Consider the following 22,204-nt stretch of genomic DNA (forward strand, 5'->3'; position numbering starts at 1 on the left):
TCTGAGGTTCCACAAGCAGCACTAAAAAAAATCTTTGTGGAGAGCAGAGGATTTTATTTGAAAACAAAATTCTTCGAGATTCAAGAGGTGTATTTGTCACATACATATGTGCAGTGAAATGTCTTTGCAGCGCACCTGGAGATTATGCACAATAAGCTCTAAAAACACCAAAATGTGCTGGGTTGTGTAATCACTCTCCCATGCATCCTTATGTGTTAACTCTAAATCATGCAGAGAAAACAGAGTAGTGGGAACATCTTAAGACAATCCTGCTCCCAGAGAGTTGATATTCCAAGCCCAGGCAACACTACACAAAAAAAAACAAAAAACAGAAGGTAATGAAGTGCTTGAAAAAAAGGCAAGGTGTCAGTACGGGTCCAACCAGTTTCTGCAATCAGCAGCTTACTCAACAGTTCAGCTGGATGACAGATCTGCTGTGGGAGCATATGGTTGAGAGCTTGTGCTCCAACCCATGGGCTCCCAGAACTGTGGGCCTCAGGAGGTTGGCGTCGTCCACTGAACAGCGTTCTGGACCAGGATGGATTAGACTCACTTTGCAATGGCTCGAACGCATATTCTGAGCGGTATTTTCAGCGAGAAATTTAAAAAACAGGTTTTGGCAACGTCAGAGATCCATAAATACTTGTTAATACTTAGTTGAAAAGGAGCATAAGCGGTCCCCTTTAAGGAACAGAGAAGGGATGTATGGACTATTATTAGATAGATAAATGATAGGTTATTCTTACATGAACCTTTTTTTTGTGATTTATTTATAAACCATGTATTATATAATAATTATAATTATTAGCATTATTGCTATAATGCTGACGGTGATAATTCGTATTAATTATATTTATTAGCATTATTATTGTTATTATTATTCTCATTATATTATCAATAGTTCTTCTTCTTCTTCTTCTTCTTCTTCTTATTATTATTATTATTAATAATAATAATAATAATAATAAAAATAATAATAACAATTATTAATTATATTATTCTAATAATAATAATAATAATAATAATAATAAGTAATAATAATAAGAATTATTATTATTATTATAAATGATATTATTCTAGTAATAATAATAATAATAATAATAATAATAATTTCAATAATAATAATTGTAAAAATTGGTTCTTCGTGATTGGTCTGATTGAGCAATCATTGATTTCCTGATACATTAAATTATGGATTTATTGATCTACCTAAAATATATTGATTTATGAACGCTTTATTTATTTGTACTATCCTCTTCCGTCGGACTGAGGTTTATTGTATTTATATATATTTTATTCGGTTTTTAAAATGTATTTATTTATTTATTTTTCCCCAAAAGGGGCCGGAAGTGTCATTGCAACCGAGTTCCTGTCTCCAATGCGGAACCGACTCGTCGCTCCGCTCCATGTTTTGACTCCGTAGCTCTGCGTTAGTGTGTGTGTGTGCGTGTGTGTGCGTGTCCGCGTACGCAGCGTCCTCTCCGCCGCCACTTCCACGACGGTTCCCCCTTAACTCCCCCGGTAAAGGAAGGAGGAGATGGCGGCCGCGGCGCCCAACCCAGACGACTCCGCACGGGGCAGCAGCAGCAGCAGCAGCGGCTGCAGCGGCAGCAGCGGCAGCGGCAGCGGCCCGGGCACCAGCACGCCCAGTGCCCTCGCCGGGGACGGGGACACGGAAGAGGCCGAGGACTTCACCTCGTCCTCCCACTGCTCGGAGCTCTCCCGCCGGCAGAACGAGCAGCGGAAGCAGGGCTTGTTCTGCGACGTGACGCTGGCGTTCAGCAGCGGCACCGGGGGAGGAGGCGGCGGCGGAGGAGGCGGCGGCGCCGCCGCCGTCCAGAGCTGCGAGTTCTCCGCGCACCGCTCCGTGCTGGCGGCGGCCACCGACTACTTCACCCCCTTGCTGGGGGGACAGTTCTCCGAGTCCCTGTCCGGCCGGGTGGAGATGAAGGAGTGGAGCTCCGAACTGGGGCCGGACCCGGAGACGGTGGAGGGCGTGATCCAGTACATGTACACCGGAGAGATCCGCGTCAGCACCTGCAATGTGCACGAAGTACTGGAGCTGGCCGACAGGTGCGATTCCCCGCTTGGGTGCAGGGTGTGCGGGTGCTGGGTGTGCGGGTGTGGGGCCTGTCCCGGTCCTTATGCATTTGTGGTTCACCAAAAAACACATGATGGTGACCATATCGGTGTCGTCTGGTCAGCCTCACACACGTTCGGGTGGAGAAGCTCTTAGACGGTGGCTCAGCAGTGAGCACTGCTGCGCCCTCCCCCGTCGTGGATCCTTCTGTTTGGACTCTCCTTGTTCTCCCCACGATGTCCGTGAGGGTTACCACACGCCTGCCCAATGCCCCTGAGCAAGGCATTGGCTCTAGATCTAGAGTTGTCCTCAGGCGCCTAAAGACTTCCCGCTGTTGATTTCTATGCAGAATGTGAAGCTGGTGAAGCCCTTTGAATAAATAATGAATAATCTTGACCTGAAATAGTTAGAATTGGTAGAATTGCGAGGATGAATTGCAATGAAGCAATAAGCGGTGAAGTAATACATCTTGGAAATGCTCTTCTTACCTCCCGCAGGTTCCTGCTGCTGCAGCTGAAGGACTTCTGTGGCGAGTTCCTCAAGAAGAAGCTGAGTCTGACCAACTGCGTGGCCGTGCACAGCCTGGCCCACATGTACACGCTGGACCAGCTGGCTCTGCGGGCGGCCGACATGATCCGCCGCAACTTCCATAAGGTCATCCAGGACGAGGAGTTCTACACGCTGCCCTTCCACCTGGTCCGCGACTGGCTGTCGGACGCCGAGATCACCGTGGACTCGGAGGAGGTGCTGTTCGAGGCGGTTGTCAAGTGGGTGCAGAAGAACCTGGAGGAGCGGGGGCGGTACTTCGAGGAGCTCTTCCGCCTCCTGCGGCTGCCCCAGATCAAGCCCACCTACCTGACCCGAGTGGTGAAGAGCGAGCGCCTGGTGGCCGCCAACGAGGCCTGCATGCGGCTGGTGTCGGAGGCCGTGGAGGGCCACGCCATCCGCTTCGAGAACCTCAAGTCGGCCGACATGGAGTTCTGGTCGTCGCACATGGCGTCGTTCCAGCCCCGCTTCGGCCAGAACATGGACGTGATCATGGTGGTGGGCGGGGTCTCGGAGGGCGGCGACTACCTGAGCGAGTGCGTGGGCTACTTCATCTACGAGGACCGCTGGGTCAACCTGCCGCACATCCACAACCACCTGGACGGACACGCCATCGCCGCCACCGAGTCACACGTCTACGTGGCTGGCTCGATGGAGCCGGGCTTCGCTAAGACGGTGGAGCGCTACAACCCCAACCGCAACACCTGGGAGCAGGTGAGCAACCTGACCACCCGCAAGCACTCGTTCGGCCTCACCTGCATCAAGGACATCCTGTACAGCATCGGCGGCCACGGCAACTTCAGCCCCGGCTTCAAGGACGTCAGCATCTACGAGCCCGAGCAGGACAAGTGGCACAACCTGGAGTCGGCGCCCAAGATCCTGCGCGACGTGAAGGCGGTGAGCGTGGAGGACCGCTACGTGTACGTCACGGCGCGCACGCCGGTCGACACAGACAACGAGGACGGGCTGAAGACGGTGACCACGCGCTACGACACCGACAGCCGCCAGTGGCAGGACGTGGACTCGCTGCCCCTCATCGACAACTACTGCGTCTTCCAGATGGCGGTGGCCTCCACCAACTTCTACCACACGGCGTCCTGCTGCCCCAAGAGCTACGCGGTGCGCGACGAGGCGGCCAAGCAGAAGATCAGCGCTCGCATCTCCGACGAGATCCTGGAGAGCCTGCCGCCCGAGGTGACCAGTATCGAGGGCGCCGCCATCTGCCACTTCGACGAGGACGTGTTCATCATCGGCGGCTGGAAGAACAGCGACGACGTGGACAAGCAGTACCGCAAGGAGGCGTACCGCTACTGCGCCGAGAGGAAGCGCTGGATGCTGCTGCCCCCGATGCCCCAGCCGCGTTGCCGCGCCACGGCGTGCCACGTCCGCATCCCCTACCGCTTCCTGTACGGCTGCCAGCGCTACCCCATGCCCCAGAACCTGGCCCGCCAGCGCGACCGCATGCAGCAGATGCAGCAGCTACACCGGCGCACGCTCACCCTGCGCCGGCAGCTGCAGTCCCAGATCGAGTGCTGAGTCCCAGAGCGAGGAGTCGGGAGTTCCATCCATCTTTCCTTCAGGACGCTCCGTCGGGCTCGTTCCGTGGCTGTCCCTGTCGTTAATCCCTCCATCGCAGGCTGCAGCGTCATCCACTTTGAACTTTGTGCCATCAGCTCGTAGGCTATGCTGTGTGTTAACAGCCGTGAGGTGTGTGACTGAGTGAGTGTGTGTGTGTGTGTGCGTGCCTGTGTGCATGCGTGCACCCGGGAGTGGACTTGCCGATTGTAAACATGTGAATAAGAGTGTTATACCGTGACCGACGGCCTCTGCACAACATGCGGGCAAAGAGGAAGCTCATCAGTTTGTACATACATAGTATATAGCTTTATATGTCAACATTCATATGGATATTTTACATTCCTTTATTTGCTGTGCGTACAGGGAACAGCAACATCCACATTCCTCAATTCGACCCATTCAGTGCGGCCAGCGTAACAGGGACACATTCCATTGTGACACTGTGACAATCTCATTGTGCGAGTAAAACGTCAGTCTAACTGTCCAAAGCGTTAGATTCACTAGTGATACTTTTGTTTGTTTGTTTTTTTTTTATCAAGGTTGCATCGTTTTAAAAGGTTCCGCTGCTTCCACATCGCCTCAACCCGAATTCGGTGTAAAAGAAAAAGGTTCTTTATGCTAAAAACTAGACGCTAATAATTCTGCTTTCCGACTGCAGCCTCCCTGCAAAAGCTTTATGGAGTATGTAAAAGTATACCTCTTATCTCTGTTGCTTGTGTGATGTACAACCATTTTATTCCAGTTTCCTAAAGGGTGGAAATGATCAGAAGTATTTGTATTTACTGGATGAGGAACAAAGGGTGTGTGTGTGTGTGTGTGTGTGTGTGTGTGTGTGTGTGTGTGTGTGTGTGTGTGTGTGTGTGTGTGTGTGTGTGTGTGTGTGTGTGTGTGTGTGTGCGCACATATATATATTATATATATATGTGTGTGTACACACACCCACACACACATATATATATATCTATATCTCCAACTACTTAAATTCACTTTTTTATGTTTAATGCCCTGACCTAAATATATTTTACATTTATTATTGTTATTATGTTCCATATTGGGCAATGCATCGATCATTCCTTACTTTGCACTTTGCCAGCCCAATGGTCGTTCCATTCCTGTGAGTTCAAGAAAGACAGAGAAAGAAAAGATGAAATGAGATGGAAGGAGTTTATCGAGTAGTGCACTTTTGTACGTGATGTCTTACAGAATTGTAGGTGAAAGTCAGCTGCTGTTTCAGCGTCGACTTTCCTTACAGTTATTGTTTTGCTTAAGACAAAATGATTGTATTTTGGAAAATATTTATTTAATCGAACTTCCGGCCAATCAGTTTTGATCTTCCTAATCACCTTTAATGTTTATTGGCACCTATCCACTTGAAATAAATTGTTGAATTAAGATTATTAACGTTCTTTTTGGTTTGTTTCTTTTGCCTTTTTTTAATTTTGCTCCTTGGTTGTTGGATTAAAAAAAATAAAAATAGAAGACTGAGTGAGGAGTACATTTTTCAGAGATGCTCTACAAAATAGGAAGATATTGTGAATTTCATGCAAAGGTACTCAAGTATTCCTATAGAAGGCTCTATCCTAACAGCTCCTTAACACCATATGGTTGGAGAATGCAGAAATGAGTCATTTCAACTCTTTGAACAACTTAAATTGCATAAATGGCACAAGATACTAAATGAACTAAGCTATACATTTTCCGTTGCATGTGATTGATCATTGTGTCCTTATATTGGATGTAAGAAATGCTAATGTCATCACTTGCAATTAAAGTCCTTTTTACAAGTCAAATGGCGGCGGATCTGTCCTTAATGAGTAAACGTACTAATATGTCTGTGCAGAGCATTGGACTGACCAAAATCAGAGGTGATTTTGTTTAGGAAAACATTTACGAAAAGTAATGATAAATGTTACATTGGCGAATAATAAAAAAAAATAAAAAAAATCCAAAGGAAACAAGGCTTGAAACAGGGCTTGGACAAATGAACAAAAAATAGGTTTGTGATAGAGGCTGGCGTTTTGAGGTGAAGAAAAATATGTTTGTATTTATATGTTTTGGCTCCAACAGCCATGTACGGAGGCAGGGTGGTTTAATTCATTAGTTGCACCTCTTCTGGGTTCTGCCAAAACAGGACAAAAAAATAAAAAATTAAATCCAGATGAAGTCAAAATACCGGGGGTTATCTCCCAAATAGGAGCCTTTCTGTGTGGAGATTGCATGTTCTCCCCGTGCTCACATGGGGTTTCCTCCCCCTCACGTCAGTAAGGACCCCCCTGGAAAAACATGCACCCATCATCGTCTGACCAGCGATGGACACTTATCACCTGGTCCCCGGGCGCGTCCACGTACGCTGCCCACTGCTCCTGGCTGTGCCCCCGGAGGAAGGACAAGCCAGGATGGGTCAAATGCAGAGGAACCATTTCACCGGCCACCATCAAAGCATGTGCATGTGTGTGTGTGTGCAAGCATGTGTTGTAGTGTGGTGTGTTGTTTGACAAATAAAGACTGTTTCTTCTAAAAGGGAAAACGGTCTGAACCTGGAGGTTGCGCCGCCGGTCTCCAGCCGGTTTAAATGAGGGGGGAACTAAGGACGCTAGGAACCTTAGCTCCCTACCGCTTGTTGTCAATCCGGAGGAAATCACACGTTACACCTCACATTCTCTGCTGTAGAGTGAGCGACTGTGCCTGCGTAGAACATAGTCGTTCTAACTCGATATACAAGAAAGCACATTTACACTGTAAAAGTGTGTGTGTGTGTGTGTGTGTGTGTGTGTGTGTGTGTGTGTGTGTAAAAACATTTTCGAAGAACAAAAGCAAAGCTTGTATTTCCCCCCCGTCCAGGTGTGTTTTAATGAGGGAGGGGCGGGACTGCAGCGCGGAACCCTTCTCTCGAGCGTCTTGTGGAATCCGGCGGAATTTCCAAGTTGCACACGACCCGCTATCCAGTTCTGCAGGTCGCCGGGGTTGGAGTCGACGTCCACTGAGCTGCCGCCGTGTGTCGTCTGCGGCGCCGGTTTCACCGCGAAAATGGTGAGCGAGCGTGTCCTGAAATGCGTCGTGTCAGGCGGCTGGGGCCGGCTGTTCGCGCCGTTTGCGGTTGAGTCGCAGGATGCTCTGCGGGAACCGGTGCTCGTTTGGCGGCGACAGTACGTCAGCCCGTTGGACAGGTAACAGGTGGATTATACATGGCGATGGCGATGTGGAATCAATCGGGAAAGGGTTCGAATAAACGTAAACATTAACAACAAGCCTCTGCATCAACAACGCACACTCAAAAGAGGGAAGCTGTGCAAATTTGCATACATTTGCCAATTAAATTCTGTCCGTGTACGTGTTCTGTGTACCAGGGCGGGGAAAACACGATTAGAGCTGCAACCGACGATTGTTTTCATTATCGATTCATCTGTCGGTTATTTTCCCGATTAATCGATTAGTTGTTTTTTCCAGGAAAATGCTGGGAAAATGTCGACCACCGTTTTTCGAAGCCCAAGGCGACGTTCCCAAATGCTTTGTTGTTCTTTTTTAACAACCCGGAGCTATTCAGTTGACGGTCAAACAGGACTAAAGAAACCAGAAACTATTCACATTTAAGAAGCTGGAATCTGAAAATGCTGGAAAATGTCGAATGTTTTTTTTTTTTTTTAAACAACCCGAAGCCATTCAGTTAACTGTCAAACGGGACAAAAGAAACCAGGAAATATTCACATTTAAGAAGCTGGAATGGTGTTGACCGTAACCTGTTTGGGTCCTCCCAGCCGTGTATGATCAGCTCGTGTTCAGACTTGATTTGCAATAATGCGTTCTCTGTTATTATGACGCTTGTCTTTCCGTGCCTCTCCCCGTGTAGATTGCAGCGCTGTCCAACGCCTCCGTGCACATGAAGGATCGCAACAGGGTGGAGAATGTGCTTCAGGCCATGCAGAAAGCTGGCTCCAACACCATGCAGGTCCAGTACGCAGCCCCGGGGCGTTGCTTCTCTCTCTGCACCGCATGCGTAATGTGGCGTCTAATATAATATATAACATATAACGTGTGTTTCTTTCTCAAACCAGGTGATTTCGGACTTCGACATGACTCTGACAAGATTTGAGCACAAGGGGAAGCGGTCCCCTACGTGCCACAGTAAGTCCCAACGGTTTAAAAGGGAATAAGGGATGTTTAGTCGTGCAGAAGGTGACCAAATCCGGCTCTAATATTTTAGAAATGTGTTCTCTTGATTCGCAGATATTCTGGAGGACAGCAAACTCGTCACCGATGAATGTAGAGTGCAGGTATGTGGGATGTAATTGTTGTACAAATAATTGCAACTGAATTGTATTTTCTGTTCATTTTATGCCACTCTACTTGCGAAAGGAACGCCAAGAATTTTGAAATATATAAAAAAATTGTCTCTAAATTTCCCTCAACCCAAGTGTTGGTTCTTTTCACTGTCACATTTTTAATGTTGGCTCAAATGTCTCACAGAAGTTGGATGGAAACATGATTGGAGAATTAACGATTTTACAAAAATGATTGTGATCAACTGAGATAATTGCCGTCGGGTGATGATGTAATAACTGTCTGTCCTGCTCAGTCACAGATGTTGAGCAAATTTGATGGTGTTGTTATTTTTGGAACATGTTTTCTAGTGTTTATGGATCATACTGTGAATAAATACCGATCTACATTATTTTATTTCTTCCTTAGTTTAAAGTGAGTGAATTAAGCAATGATTAAAGTGATGCCGCGCTGTAATCGCCGCGGCTGCGGTTGAAATCTCCCGGGTGCGTAAACGACGTTGAGCTAAGTGATTCTGTCTCCTCAGCTGAAGGAGCTGATGAACAAGTTCTACCCCATCGAGATCGACTCCTCACGCTCAGTGGAGGAGAAGCTCCCCCTCATGGTGGAGTGGTGCGTTCAGTTCTTCTCTCAGGTTCAATGTGGTTTTCGATGATTGTATCTTATTAGGAAATGATGAACTGATCGAATCAAGAACGCTGAGACCAGTGTTCTTGATTCGATCGCTGCATAACAAAGCACCCTGTGAGTTATCAATACAAACCCAATCAACGATGTCAGTTATACCTGAATCATGCTCAAGTTAATCAAACCAGCATCACACCCATCCAATAATATTTCAATCAATCCTTCAGTAGCAATCAATGAGGCAAACACCATCGATCAAGTAAATCAAGTAATATGAATCGTAAAGGAAAAATCAATCAGTCGTTGGTTAAATACAAAATGAAAATAAATCGGAGGGAATGATTAAACACATTAAATGGGAAAATTTGGCTGTTTTATCTTTTTTTTTCTTTTTTTTTTAATACAAACTGTCCAATGCACCAATCTGTGCTACAGCAAATTCCTCGTATTTAAAAACCTACTCAGTGAAATAAAGGGTTTCTGATGAGGTGTCAATCCTAGTGTGTTTGTGTTGTAAATAGATAAAGTCTTGCAATAAGTACAGCATTCCTGTCACATATCGCTTTTATTCTTCCTCCCGGCAGTTCTTGTTTTTGCTCCTGGACCTGTGATTTTTATTTTTATTTTCTCTCTCCCAGGTGGACGACGGCTCATAAGCTTCTCGTGCAGCAGAAGATCAAGAAGGATCTTTTGGCGGCGGTGGTGCGAGAGTCCAACGCCATGTTGAGGTGAGAGCAGGATCCAGTCCTTCCACATTTGGAAGTTTATTTTAGTTTATTTTTATTCTTGGTTTAAAAAAAAAAAAAAAAACACTACTGGAGATGGCTTTTAAATACACTGCTCAAAAAAATAAAGGGAACACTTAAACAACACATCCTAGATCTCGATGAATGAAATATTCCAGTTGAAAATCTTTATTCATTACATAGTGGAAGGCGTTGAGAACAAAATAACATAAGAATGATCAATGGAAATCAAAATCATTAACCCATGGAGGTCTGGATTCAGAATGATACTCAAAATAAAAGTGGAAAAATCAGATCACAGGCTGATCCACCTTCTGTGGAAATTCCTCAAGACAATTAAAAATGAGGCTCAGTAGTGTGTGTGGCCTCCACGTGCCTGTATGCACTCCCTACAACGTCCGGGCATGCTCCTGATGAGGCGACGGATGTTCTCCTGAGGGATCTCCTCCCAGACCTGGATCAGGGCATCACTCAACTCTGGACAGTCTGTGGTGCGACGTGGCGTCCCATAGGTGCACGATTGGATTCAGGTTTGGGGAACGGGCAGGCCAGTCCATAGCATCAATGCCTTCGTCATGCGGGAACTGCTGACGCACTCCAGCCACATGAGGCCGAGCATTGTCATGCATCAGATGGAACCCAGGGCCCACTGCACCAGCATATGGTCTGACAATTGGTCTGAGGATCTCATCCCGGTACCTGATGGCAGTCAGGGTACCTCTGGCTAGCACATGGAGGTCTGTGCGGCCCTCCAAGGATATGCCTCCCTAGACCATCACTGACCCACCGCCAAACCAGTCATGCTGGAGGATGTTGCAGGCAGCAGAACGTTCTCCACGGCGTCCCCAGACTCTGTCACGTCTGTCACATGTGCTCAGTGTGAACCTGCCTTCACCCCCGAAGAGCACAGGGCGTCAATGGCGACTCTGCCAATCCTGGTGTTCTCTGGCAAATGTCAATCAGGTTGCACGGTGTTGGGCTGTGAGCACAGGCTCCACTTGTGGACGTCGGGCCCTCATACCACCCTCATGGAGTCTGTTTCTGACAGTTTGAGCAGAAACATATTAGTGGCCTGCTGGATTGGCCTGCATTTTGTTGAGGTCATTTCCTGTTCCTCCTTGCACAAAGGAGCAGATAGCGGTCCTGCTGCTGGGTTGTTGTCCTCCAACACAGCAAACCTTCTTGCCACAGTGCTCGTTGATGTGCCATCCTGGATGAGCTGCAGCCCCTGATCAACTTCTGTGGGTTGCAGACACCGCCTCATGCTACCTCTAGTGGTGAGGGCGCTGGCAAAATGCAAAAGTGACCAAAAATCAGCCAGAAAAGATGAGGACAGGGAAATGGTCTGTGGCCACCACCTGCAGAACTATTCCTTTATAGGGGTTGTCGTGCTCATTGCCTCTCATTTCCACCTGTTTTATGTTCTATTTGCACAACAGCAGGTTAAATGGCTTCACAATCAGTGTTGCTTCCTAACTGGACAGTTTGATATCCCAGAAGTGTGATTGACTTGGAGTTACATTGTAATGAATGTGTTCCCTTTATTTTTTTGAGCAGTGTAGTTTAAAATCCTCTAAATCGCAGTAATGACATTGTTGTGGGAGTAGAACTCAATCAACCTCTGCTGATGTCCTCCTCGCCCCGCCCCGCAGGGAGGACTACCGGCCGTTCTTCGACCTGCTCGAGCAGCACAGCGTGCCGCTCCTCATCTTCTCCGCTGGGATCGGAGATATCCTGGAGGAGGTGATCCGCCAAGCTGGCGTCTTCCACACCAACGTCCAGGTCTTCTCCAACTACATGGACTTTGACGAGACTGTGAGTGTTGAGGGGGAGGAGGAGGAGGAGGAGGAGGAATGTGGCCGTTGTGTGCTGAGGTTCTGTCCTCCTTCCCCTCACAGGGAACGCTGACGGCCTTCAAGGGCGAGCTGATCCACACCTACAACAAGCGCGAGGGGGCACTGCTCAACACGGGACACTTCCAGGAGCTGCGGACGCGTCCCAACGTGCTGCTGCTGGGAGACTCGCTGGGCGACCTCACCATGGCCGACGGCGTCCACGACCTCTGCAACATCCTCAAGGTTGGGTTCCTCAACGACAAGGTGAGTGCTCGGGTAAAAAGCCTCTTTCTTTGTATAGAACCTATCTAGACACGGTGCTTCAACCGCTGTCAGTTACAAAGAAGTAAACCTATAAACATGGACACAATAGGAAGACAGTTTTCATGTATATTTTATCCATGCTTCGGTCGTTCCCATTTGGATCAATTAAATCCCTTATTTATTTATTAATAATTTGGGTGTTTGTTTTTTTTTCCTTGTTTCCCCCTCGCAGATGGAGGAGCGGATGGAGTCCTACCTTAACTCCTATGACATCGTGCTGCTGAAGGACGAGACCTTGGAGGTCCCCAACGCCATCCTGCACTTCCTGATGGGGCCCCAGTAACGGGGGAGAAGGCCCCCAGCCGCCCTGCATCTGACAGACCTCCTGACGACCATTTCCATGGGAAGCAACTATCATAACGCCTTTTTATACAATTTTAATTTTTACTTAACAAACAAAAAAAAAAAGTTGTGACTGTACCTAGTTCCGGTTCGAGGATATTATTGATATTGTTTTTCCAGCTGCTGTTTCAGGAGAGGCTGGGTGTGATGTTTTCCTGTGGTGGGGCTCGGATTTCTTACTTTTTGATTTTTACCAGACGCCGCTAAATGTCTCCCGTGTAACACAAGGAAAAAGGGAAAGGTGGCACGTTGAACTGGAAGGTCAGTTTATGTACTTTCTTCTGAACTTGTCGAGTTAACGTCGAGCGCAGTTTTGCCAGTGTCGCGGCACCATCCAGCGGCGGAACCAGAAACCTGTGCCCGTCACGTGGTTCGAAACGCCAACACTCTGCTGGTTCCAGGATCTGTGAACCGCTCGTCAAACTGTTTCTCAAGTCGGGGGTTATGCTCCTCGGAACCCCAAATGTCCGACTGTTTAAATCCATCACTTCATTACTTTTAATATTAACACTGTAGTTTTGTGTGGAAATGTTTCTCAACGTTAAGTCGTTGAATCAGGTTCTAACGGAGATTGAAACCTCATTTTACGTTACTTGCATTTGCTACCACTAAGAATGTTATTCATATGCAAACTAGAATGGGTTTATTTTGCTTTTTCTTACTTGTACCAGTGCTTCGACTCTTTCAATCAAATATGGTTCCGTAACAGTTTGACCCTCACATTTAATACTAAATGTGTCCTAAATTGAACCCTCGCCTGTGCCAATTATCACAATTGTATTCATGGTTCAAATCTGTATGTGGAGGAAAAATGTCAAGATTATTGTTTTGTTTTTTTTTAATATATATAAAACTGTTTATTATGTTATACTTATTACAATAATAAACATTTCTTCTATTGCACAACAGACATGGTCTGCTGAAGCAGTGGCTGTTTTTGGGCCCGGCCCAACGGTTGTTCAGGTAGTAAAATGTAAATTTGTGTCATCTCACTACAGAGTGGCCCTTATTATTATCGTCTTATTTCACATTTTAAAATCCTTCCTGAAATGCTGACTGTGAGAATTTACCTATTTTTTTTTTTTTTTTTTTAAGTTGTAAAAACATCTCGCCAAACCAAAAGGCACGGGGCCTAAAAGAAAAAGAGTTCCCCGTTCACAGCTCTTCCCGTGGGCTCTCCGGCTCTTCCTCGTCTGCCTTTAGCCGCAGCTCGTCCGCCTCGATCTTTCCGTCTTTGTTTCGGTCCTGGTTATCGAACATGTCCTTGATGATGTAGTCGGCCTCCATCCCCGGGTGCAGGCGGCCTTTCCCCTCTCTGACCTGGAGCCTGATGAAGGCTGAGAACTGCAAAGCGGGACAGGAAGTGCTGCTGTGAAAGCTCTTCCTTGTAAGGTAAAATTAGAGACGTCTCTCATATTTGGTGTAATCCTCACACGGTGCCAGTGACTCGGAGCATCAGTAAGGTGCAGTACCACATAATGCAGCGAGGAGACGCTAAAGCAAGCGACATCATGCAAACCTTCCAAGAGTCTTCTGGTGAATTTTGGATTTATTTGCATTTGATCCCTTATTTATAAAAATATATTTTCCACTCGGTTTCGGCCGGGAACACGCTCGTCTACAAACATTTATTTTGAGAAACTTATCTCTCCGCCGAGTGCGATTCAGTCTGTTTCCTTCTTTTTCTATTTATTTATTTTAAATCCAACGATGAAATCACCTCCACGGAGACGTGGTAACGACCTTGGGCTTGCGGTGCCCAGGCGGTGTTTTGGCCTACGCAGTCAAAACGTTCCACGTGGAGCTGCAGAGGTCGCCCCAGGACCTCGGGTTGCCCCGGCCGGCTGCCTTACCTCCTCCAGCGGCACCTGGTCGTCTCCGTCGAGGTCCATGGCGGGGAAGAGGGGGTTGGGCCCGTCGCCGAGCCACACGAACATGTATCCCTCGGGGGTGCCCTTCTTTAGCTCCAGCAGCTCCAGCTGGAAGAAGAGCACGGCGCTCCGGGGAACTCCCTTGGCTGCACAGGAGAAGCAGAGGATGGGAAGCGCCCGCATTGAACCATCTCCAATCCAACACTCGTCCAGCGCCTCCAAACTTTTTTCACTGCCACGGCACTAAACCACTACCCCGTGAACCAAAGAAAACACCGCAAACATGTAGAGCGGTGCTTGTTGTTATGGCCCAGTAGTAGTTAGTTATGCAAGCAGGACCAACGGGAGGCCCCTGCGAGCATGCCTGGTAAACACAAGGAACTATTTAGATGGAGCCGTTAGATGCCGGGAGAGCCTGTGGAAGGCTCCTTCCAGGGAGTGTTTAAAACACCCCCTGGAGACCGGGGCAAAGCGTGAAGAGGGACTGGCGGCGTGATGGGTTCCGTCAATCAGAGTCCTGTTACTTTAATGGAATGATAAGACTCAGTGGCTCAAAGTGGTAAGTCGTTGGTTGAGAACTTTGGAGTTCGATGTTGGGTGAGCTTTTGAGCCAGGCATCACAAGCGCGCGATTAACAGCGCCTGTTGTTGCTGCGATCCCGCTACAGGGACAGAGAGAGTGAAACCGGCCACCCGCGTCTCGGGCGCACGGTTACAACACCGTCATGCCACCGGGTGACCGTCACGCTCCGCCCCGGTCGCTGGGAACTTTTAAACACACGCCTCGCCTTGCCGGCCTTCGAAAGCTCACCCGGCATCGAACCCTCAAGTCCCAACCACCAAAGACGTCATCCAACGACTTTTCTCTTCAAGCTACTGAGTCGTACAGAGCTTGGCTGGACGGCTACGGTGTCGCCGGGCGTCGCCTTCCAGCTCAGCCCTGGTCTCCGGGCGTTTTTTTAAACACACCCAAGTCCTCCAACACCGAAGGGTATTCTGCTCCATATTTATTGTTACTTTGGCTCAATGGCCTGGTCGATTCATAAAAGGGATCTGATTTGCAAGCCCACCCATCACTGAAGTCCCAACACGACCGAATTCAGTGATTCCGGTGAGGGTTCGGTTCGCAGCCCGGCGGCGATCCGACTCTTCTGCCTCGTTCAGGAAGTTCCCCGGCGCGTCACGCCAACTTCACCGAAACCGACCAAGAGTCGGGCAAATTCGACGGCTCTTTTTTTTACGACGTGTCAAGAACCGAATCTCCAAAGAAAGAGTCGAACCTTTCATCACCGCGTTCCGCGTTACACTTGTTCTGTGGGAGCTGCTTTTCTGGCGAACATTCTTGGTGAATCAGTGCGCCCTTTTTGATCTTGCAACACAAGAGCTGGTTTCCATCATTCATGTATTTAAAGTGGGATTGGAAATGTTTTCACAGCACAGCTGAGGAGAAAACGCTAAATGTTGGATTCAAACCCTCGGGACAAACAGAACAGGGCTTCCTCCCTCCCTCCCTCCCTCCCTGCGTCCTCACCTCCCTCCTCGCCGTGTCCCCAGTGGGGGGGGACCACCACCTCCCTCTTCTCCCCCACGCACATGCCCGTCAGCCCCTGGTCCAGGCCCTGGATCACCTTGTTGGCCCCCAGCGTCGTCACGGGGGCCACGTCGTAGTCGTCCCTGGGCGGGGGGAAGCAGAGGTGAGCGGCGAGAGCTCCGGCATAAAAGCGTCTGTCATTCCAGACAGACTTCGGAGCAGCCCCGACCGGGATCTTAAGGGTTTTTGTTTGTGGATTACCGTGTCAAAAAATGATTGAATTTGCATGGGCTTTTCTCCAAAATTGCGACGAGAGGATACACACAAAAACTATACTCACTCACTACTATGGGGGTTTTTTTTGTTGTTGTTTTAGAGCAGATGCTGAAATTCATATTTCTGCCTCGGCTTCAGCTTTCGCAGGAAGGTGCTGGACGGTTTTATACGCCCCCATTGCAGGATCCTCGGTTGTTAGTTTGGTTTGTTTACATACAGTCAGCATAGAATAACATCAGCAAGGAAGTTTTGATAGCATCGCTTTGGTTACGTAATTTGCAAGGACAAACAATGGCTGTGGATCAGATGGTTGTATACTGAAGGGTGCAGATACATTTCCAATCATTTTGTCCGTTTTGACAGTTTCATGCAGAAATGATGCTCGGATCGGTAAAAATGAGGGTTGATCCTACCGCTGACCCAATAAGGAATGTCCAAACGAATGGAGCTAGTCACCGCGGGAGACATGCAGTGTGGCGGCGTGCACAGCAGGGGGGGGCGGGGGGCGCTCACGAGGAGTAGAGCAGCGTGCCGTCCATCAGGGAGCAGTTGTAGCGGTACTGGATCAGGTCGTCCACCTCGCTGGTCTCGCCGGCGCCGCCCTCGCACGCCGCCGGCCTGTGGGTCACCCGGATCTCCACGGCGTCCTCGGGGTTGTGGAAGTCCACCACCAGGATGTGGAAGACCAGCACGGCCGAGCCGGGGATCAGGTCTCCTGCGGGAGGGGGTGGGCGGTGGGGGAGACGTGCAGGTTCGATTGCCACATTTTGTGTATATTGCCAAATGCTGTTGTTTCGCATGTTATTTTACTGTTGTTTTTTTTGTCATTTCTGCTTTGTTAATTTTTTGGGGGTATTATTTGTGTTTTTTTGTTAATTTCTTAAGTTACATTTATTGATTATGTTTATTTTTTTTACTGTTTATTTTTAGGTATATTATCAAATTGTTCTTGTTTGTAATTTTTCTAAGTAATATTTGTGTTAATAGTTTTTTTTTTTCAATTGTTTATTGTTAGTCTTTTATTCCAAGACGCCAATTTACAAGCAAATTCATTTGATTTATTGCATATTGCCATTTCCTTTTATCTATTCGTATTCTCCCCACTTTGTTATCATTATTGACTTAAACAGTTTGTCTCCATAGCGACATGGCGTCGCTCCAGTTTTTTACCGACTCCGTTCTCTCCGTACGCCAGGTGGGGGGGGATGGTGACCCTGCTCCTCTGGCCCATGCACAGGCCCTCCAGCGCCCTGTCCACGCCCGCAATCACGTAGCCCATGCCCACGTAGGTGTTGTAGGTGCTGTTACGCTGGTAGCTGGAGGTCAAAGGTCAAAATGAGGGTCGACATCATCGGTGATCATTGTCATCATCATACTATAACTACATAAATAGGTGACGGTGTGGTAGTGTTAGCGTGAAAACTATTTCATAATCTCAGTTTTTGGGGAAATGGAGCTTTCCAATTAATAAATGGACTGCAGTGACACGGTTCTGCCAGTAGATGGCGATGCTGAAACTTCGGAACTCTGTCTTTTTAATTTTTTTTTGTTTTTTTTTTTCGTTCCGTCGGCACCTGGAGTCGAAGGTGGTGCCGTCCTGGAAGGTTCCGTTGTAGTGGTACCGGATGTAGTCCCCCTTCTTGATCGTGCGGCCGCAGTCCTCGGGCAGCTCCAGCGCCTCCACCACCAGGTCGTCTTTGGGGTTGAACACGTCCACCAGCACCACCTCGTACACCAGCGTGGCCTGGGGAGGGACCAGGGAGCCTGGGGGAGGGGTCCGTCGTTGATATTATCGACTGATAATTATTGGGCCACCTTTTTCGACCCCAACGGAAAACACGTCCCCATGTAACATTTATGGATGCTTTTCAACATTTCAAAAATAAGAAATAAAATGACTTGTGTAAAGTTTTCTTTTATGCCATTTGATTACCCGTTCAGGCAATTATGAATACATTGAGTCTTGAAGTGTTTGAAGTGGTTGCCCGCGGCCGATCACGCTCATTATTCACAAATAACCCATCGCTGATCGCCTCTTGACCAATCAGAAGTGAGTATTATAATGATGAATAACTCCTCATCATGACTCAATATAATTTCCTGGCTCGCATCTCTTTGGTTTTCCTTTTTTTTGAGCCTCGTCACTCTGGTGTGCCTTGTCTCGTATGCAGTATGTCCAAAGCCTCCCGCAGCCACAAACTCCAAGTTTTGGAGAAACTCAAATTCCCCTTTGCCCCCCTGCCAACCAGATGTATGCGTAGCTGCGGGTGGTGCGAGCAGCGGGTACCGTAGCCCTTCTCTCCGTAGGCCAGGAAGGGAGGGACGATGATGAGGCGTCTCTCCCCCACACACATGCCCAGCAGGCCCTGGTCCAGCCCCTCGATCAGGTCGCCCTGGCTCACGTAGGCGTTGTAGGTTTTATTCCCCGAATAACTACGTGACACACGTTTAACACCCGTTAGAAAAGAGACATTGATGGTTTCCAAATATACCACATTAGCTCACCCAGATCCAGACGAGAAGATCGATACCGGTTTCATCCCTGCGTCCGCAACTGAGCTTGCGACAGGCGGCGTGCTAACTGTGTTAGCGCAACGCATGGCTGCAGATGGGATCAGCTAGCCTAGCTCCTGTGTAACTTGGGGAAATACACCTTGCAGTGCCTCAAAAGCTGAGTTATTTAAGAGACACATGTTGAGGTTTCACCAAAACTGGAGCATGTTACCATGTGTGTCTTACATATGTAACTAGTACGTCAGTAACTGTTTGGCTCAATACTTTCGTACTCAAGTTATTATTTGGAGAACTCCTTTTACATGGTTTAGAAGATGCGTCTCATATATAATGGCACTGAATCTTTGACCATTTAACCACCCGCTGGGAGGACACAGGTATGACATTGGTATCGACTCGCCATCAACACACACCATGTATCGCTTACATAACTCAGCTTGTGAGACGCCGGAAGGTGAATTTCCCCTAATTTCACAGGCGCTAGGCTAGCTGATCCCATCTGCAGCCTTGTATTGAGCTAACACAGTTAGCTCGCTATCTCGGCGCTGATCTTCTCGTCTGATTCCGGGGTACAATAAGATACACGAAAACACTGCAGACGCTCAAGTTTCACCTGGTGTCGAAGGCCGTGCCGCACAGCAGGGTGCCGTTGTAGTGGTAGCGCACAAAATCCGACGCCGCCACAGAGCGCTTGCAGTTTTGGGTTTTTTGGAGGGTTCGCGTCTGGACCTGGTCCTCGCTGCTCCACATGTCCAGCAGCAGCACGTCGAACACCAGCACCGCGTCGGGCGGGATCACGCCCCCTGGTGGAGAACAGGCAGTAAACACACGATTACTGGTGCGGAACAAAACGACAACTGGGTTTCGGGGCAGCCCGCCTACAGGGGGCGCCATCTACTTACCACTGCGGCTGGTATTTAATTTCGGAGAAGTTGCTCCTTTCAACGAAACAAATTAATTGTTTGTTTGTTTCAGTTTTAGGTTTAATTGATTACTTTCTGTTCTTCGTTACATTTACATTTATTGTTTATCATTATGTCATTTTTATGTTTTTTATTATTGTTTATTTACGTATTTTTTATCTTCTAGTAAATGTTTTGCGTCACTGTACATTAACAATTTATACGCTGCCAATTAGACACTGAAGATTTTCCAAAAATCTAGAGTAGGTTACCATCTTTATATGTAACTAGCGACTCATAGTTGAGCAACTTTCCTTTACTCAGGTTATATTTGGAGAACTAACTTTCACTTTGGCCATATTTGAATAAATATCTATTTCAAATGACAGTATTTTTCCGTACGTGTCATTTTCTCCCAATCTCTGGTTTAAGAAGAAGTGTCTTTTATATCAAATAACAACAAGGCCTTTGACTGGTATTGACTGGTATCGATTTTCATGAAGGACGTCCCGCGGTCGGCTCCACCTGTTCCGATGCTCCCGTAGGCCAGGTGCGGTGGGATGGTGATTTTTCTGCGTTCGTTGACGCACATGCCCTGCAGCCCCCGGTCCATCCCGGTGATGAGCCGGCCCAGTCCCACCTGGCTGATGAAGGCGCTGCCCCGGTCATGACTGCAGGACGGAGGAGGAGCAAACAAAAGTATTGTCTCCATCTACAGTGAACCGCATGTGTAAGATAATATAGAGCTTTATAGAACCTGAAGGACATTGCTGTGCCAACAACTGGAGATTAAACACAGCTGGAAAAACTGCATAAAAGAGGTGCGTGAAATATAATTTCACAATATTAGAAAACTGCATTATTATCATTAATAATAATAACCTAAATGTGTATTGTACCTTTCATACACAACATGCGACTTTACAGTAATAGTCACACAATTATTCATAATATTTATTAACACTAGTCATTAATAATAGCATTAATAGTTAGTAAGTATAAGAACAAACATGCAAAATTAATTTAATACAACAATACAATTTAATGTATGTTCTTTACTTGTAGATGCATTATGTGTGTATACAAGAAAATACACATAATGTATATGCAAGTAAACAAAATACACATATGTCTAGACAAGTAAAGAAAATACACATAATGTCTACACAAGTAAAGAAAATACACATAATGTATATGCAAGTAAACAAAATACACATATGTCTAGACAAGTAGTCTTTGCATCTGGTCTGCATCGGGGGGGAGGCCCAGGGCTGAAGGTTCCAATCCTGAAGTATCTGGAGGAGGAAGCCGAGGAAACAACGCGGGCACCTCCTCTTTACCTCGAGTCGAACTTCTTTCCGTCCGCGTGGAAGGTTCCGTTGAAGTGGTACCGGACAAAGTCCTCGGTGCGGACCTCCCTGGGACACGCCCTGGGGATGTGGTACCGGTCGATCAGCACGTCCACCAGCGGGACGCCCGGGCCCGGGTCCGCGCCGCGCAGCGCCGGGAGGCAGAGCAGGAGCCAGCGGAGAGCCAGGTCCATGGCTCCTTGCGGGGCGGAGGGGAGGGGGGGCGGGGGCGGGGGGGGGGGGGGGACCGAGGAGGCGAAGTGCGGCGGAGGTCCGGACGGAGGGACGGAGGGAGTGGAAGTGGGGAGTCGAAGAGGAGGTGTGGCCCCTCCCAGGGCCCCTCCTTCCCCCCCGAAGGAATTTCTGACGACGTGTAAAAAGGCCCGAGTCCGCGCGTGGAGACCTGGTCTGCGGCGGCGCACGTCCCCCAAGTCATTCCAACTGACGATATAAGCTTTTATTATTATTATTATTATTATTATTATTATTATTATTATTATTGTTGTTGTTGTTGTTGTTGTTGTTGTTGTTGTTGTTGTTATTATTATTATTATTATTATTATTATTATTATTATTGTTGTTGTTATTATTATTATTATTATTGTTATTATTATTATTATTATTATTATTATTATTATTATTATTATTATTTTTGTTGTTGTTGTTGTTGTTGTTGTTGTTGTTGTTGTAGTTGTTGTTGTTGTTGTTGTAGTTGTTGTTGTTGTTATTATTATTATTATTTTTATTATTGTTATTATTATTGTTATTATGATTATTATTATTATTATTATGATTGTTTTTGTTGTTTTTTAAATTTGTCTTATGTATTTTAAATGGAAATTGTAATATAGTGTAATATTTGGGAGCGTATTGGTTTATTTCACGGAGGAGAAAAGTGAATCGTTGAATCGTCTGTTTCCTTCGTGGACTGAAAACTCAAGCCTCTCAAATAAAAACCAAAAATAAAAGAACCCCAAAAATAAAGCAAAGCCCCACACGTGTAGCCAGAGGAGCAGCCCCCGTGAGAAGCTCTCCTCCCTGGTCCTGACTTTCCTGGCAAACGCTGTGAATCGTTTGGAGTGTTTCTCTGCTCAGGTCGCGCAGAGCGGGAGGAGGAAACCCAGGCCCGGGCGCTCCGTGGGTTTCTCAAGCGGATGTCCCCGGCCCCCCTGTGGCGCCGCGGCGAGGCCGCTGCGGGTCCACAGCAAAGAAAGGGGGAAAAAAATAACAGATAAAAGAAAAAGGAGAAAAAGGTTTTTTGTTTGTTTTTTAACTAAATATTTAACCTCGGCCTCGCGCACGAAGTGGATTTTATTGTTGCACTTTTATCAACAAGCTTATATTTGTTGAACCTACGTTTGGATGGAACACAATGTAAACAGTTTATTATAGGCCCGTCATTCAGA

At 47.3% G+C, this 22,204-nt stretch overlaps 3 protein-coding genes across 3 annotated transcripts; 2 read left to right on the forward strand and 1 right to left on the reverse strand.

Moving 5' to 3' along the window:
- Positions 1-1,396: 1,396 nt before the first annotated feature.
- klhl11 (kelch-like family member 11) lies at positions 1,397-4,999 on the forward strand. The gene is made up of 2 exons (XM_080009967.1): positions 1,397-2,073; positions 2,578-4,999. Exons 1-2 carry the CDS (start codon positions 1,538-1,540, stop codon positions 4,160-4,162), a joined length of 2,121 nt encoding a protein of 706 aa, XP_079866093.1. The 5' UTR covers positions 1,397-1,537; the 3' UTR covers positions 4,163-4,999.
- Positions 5,000-7,112: 2,113 nt separating this feature from the next.
- On the forward strand, positions 7,113-13,264 carry LOC307237081 (7-methylguanosine phosphate-specific 5'-nucleotidase-like). Its single transcript, XM_080009701.1, has 9 exons — positions 7,113-7,234; positions 8,052-8,150; positions 8,257-8,326; positions 8,429-8,475; positions 9,009-9,094; positions 9,748-9,837; positions 11,508-11,670; positions 11,754-11,954; positions 12,187-13,264. Exons 1-9 carry the CDS (start codon positions 7,232-7,234, stop codon positions 12,295-12,297), a joined length of 870 nt encoding a protein of 289 aa, XP_079865827.1. The 5' UTR covers positions 7,113-7,231; the 3' UTR covers positions 12,298-13,264.
- Positions 13,206-21,013, reverse strand: LOC307237078 (peptidyl-prolyl cis-trans isomerase FKBP10-like). Its single transcript, XM_080009698.1, has 10 exons — positions 20,790-21,013; positions 19,975-20,120; positions 19,161-19,350; positions 18,321-18,466; positions 17,608-17,797; positions 17,204-17,349; positions 16,547-16,748; positions 15,758-15,900; positions 14,210-14,373; positions 13,206-13,700 (listed from the first exon to the last, which is right to left on the reverse strand). Exons 1-10 carry the CDS (start codon positions 20,990-20,992, stop codon positions 13,512-13,514), a joined length of 1,719 nt encoding a protein of 572 aa, XP_079865824.1. The 5' UTR covers positions 20,993-21,013; the 3' UTR covers positions 13,206-13,511.
- Positions 21,014-22,204: the final 1,191 nt, after the last annotated feature.

This window comes from Zeus faber (genome assembly GCF_960531495.2).
Source record: "Zeus faber genome assembly, chromosome: 11".
NCBI lineage: Eukaryota > Metazoa > Chordata > Actinopteri > Zeiformes > Zeidae > Zeus > Zeus faber.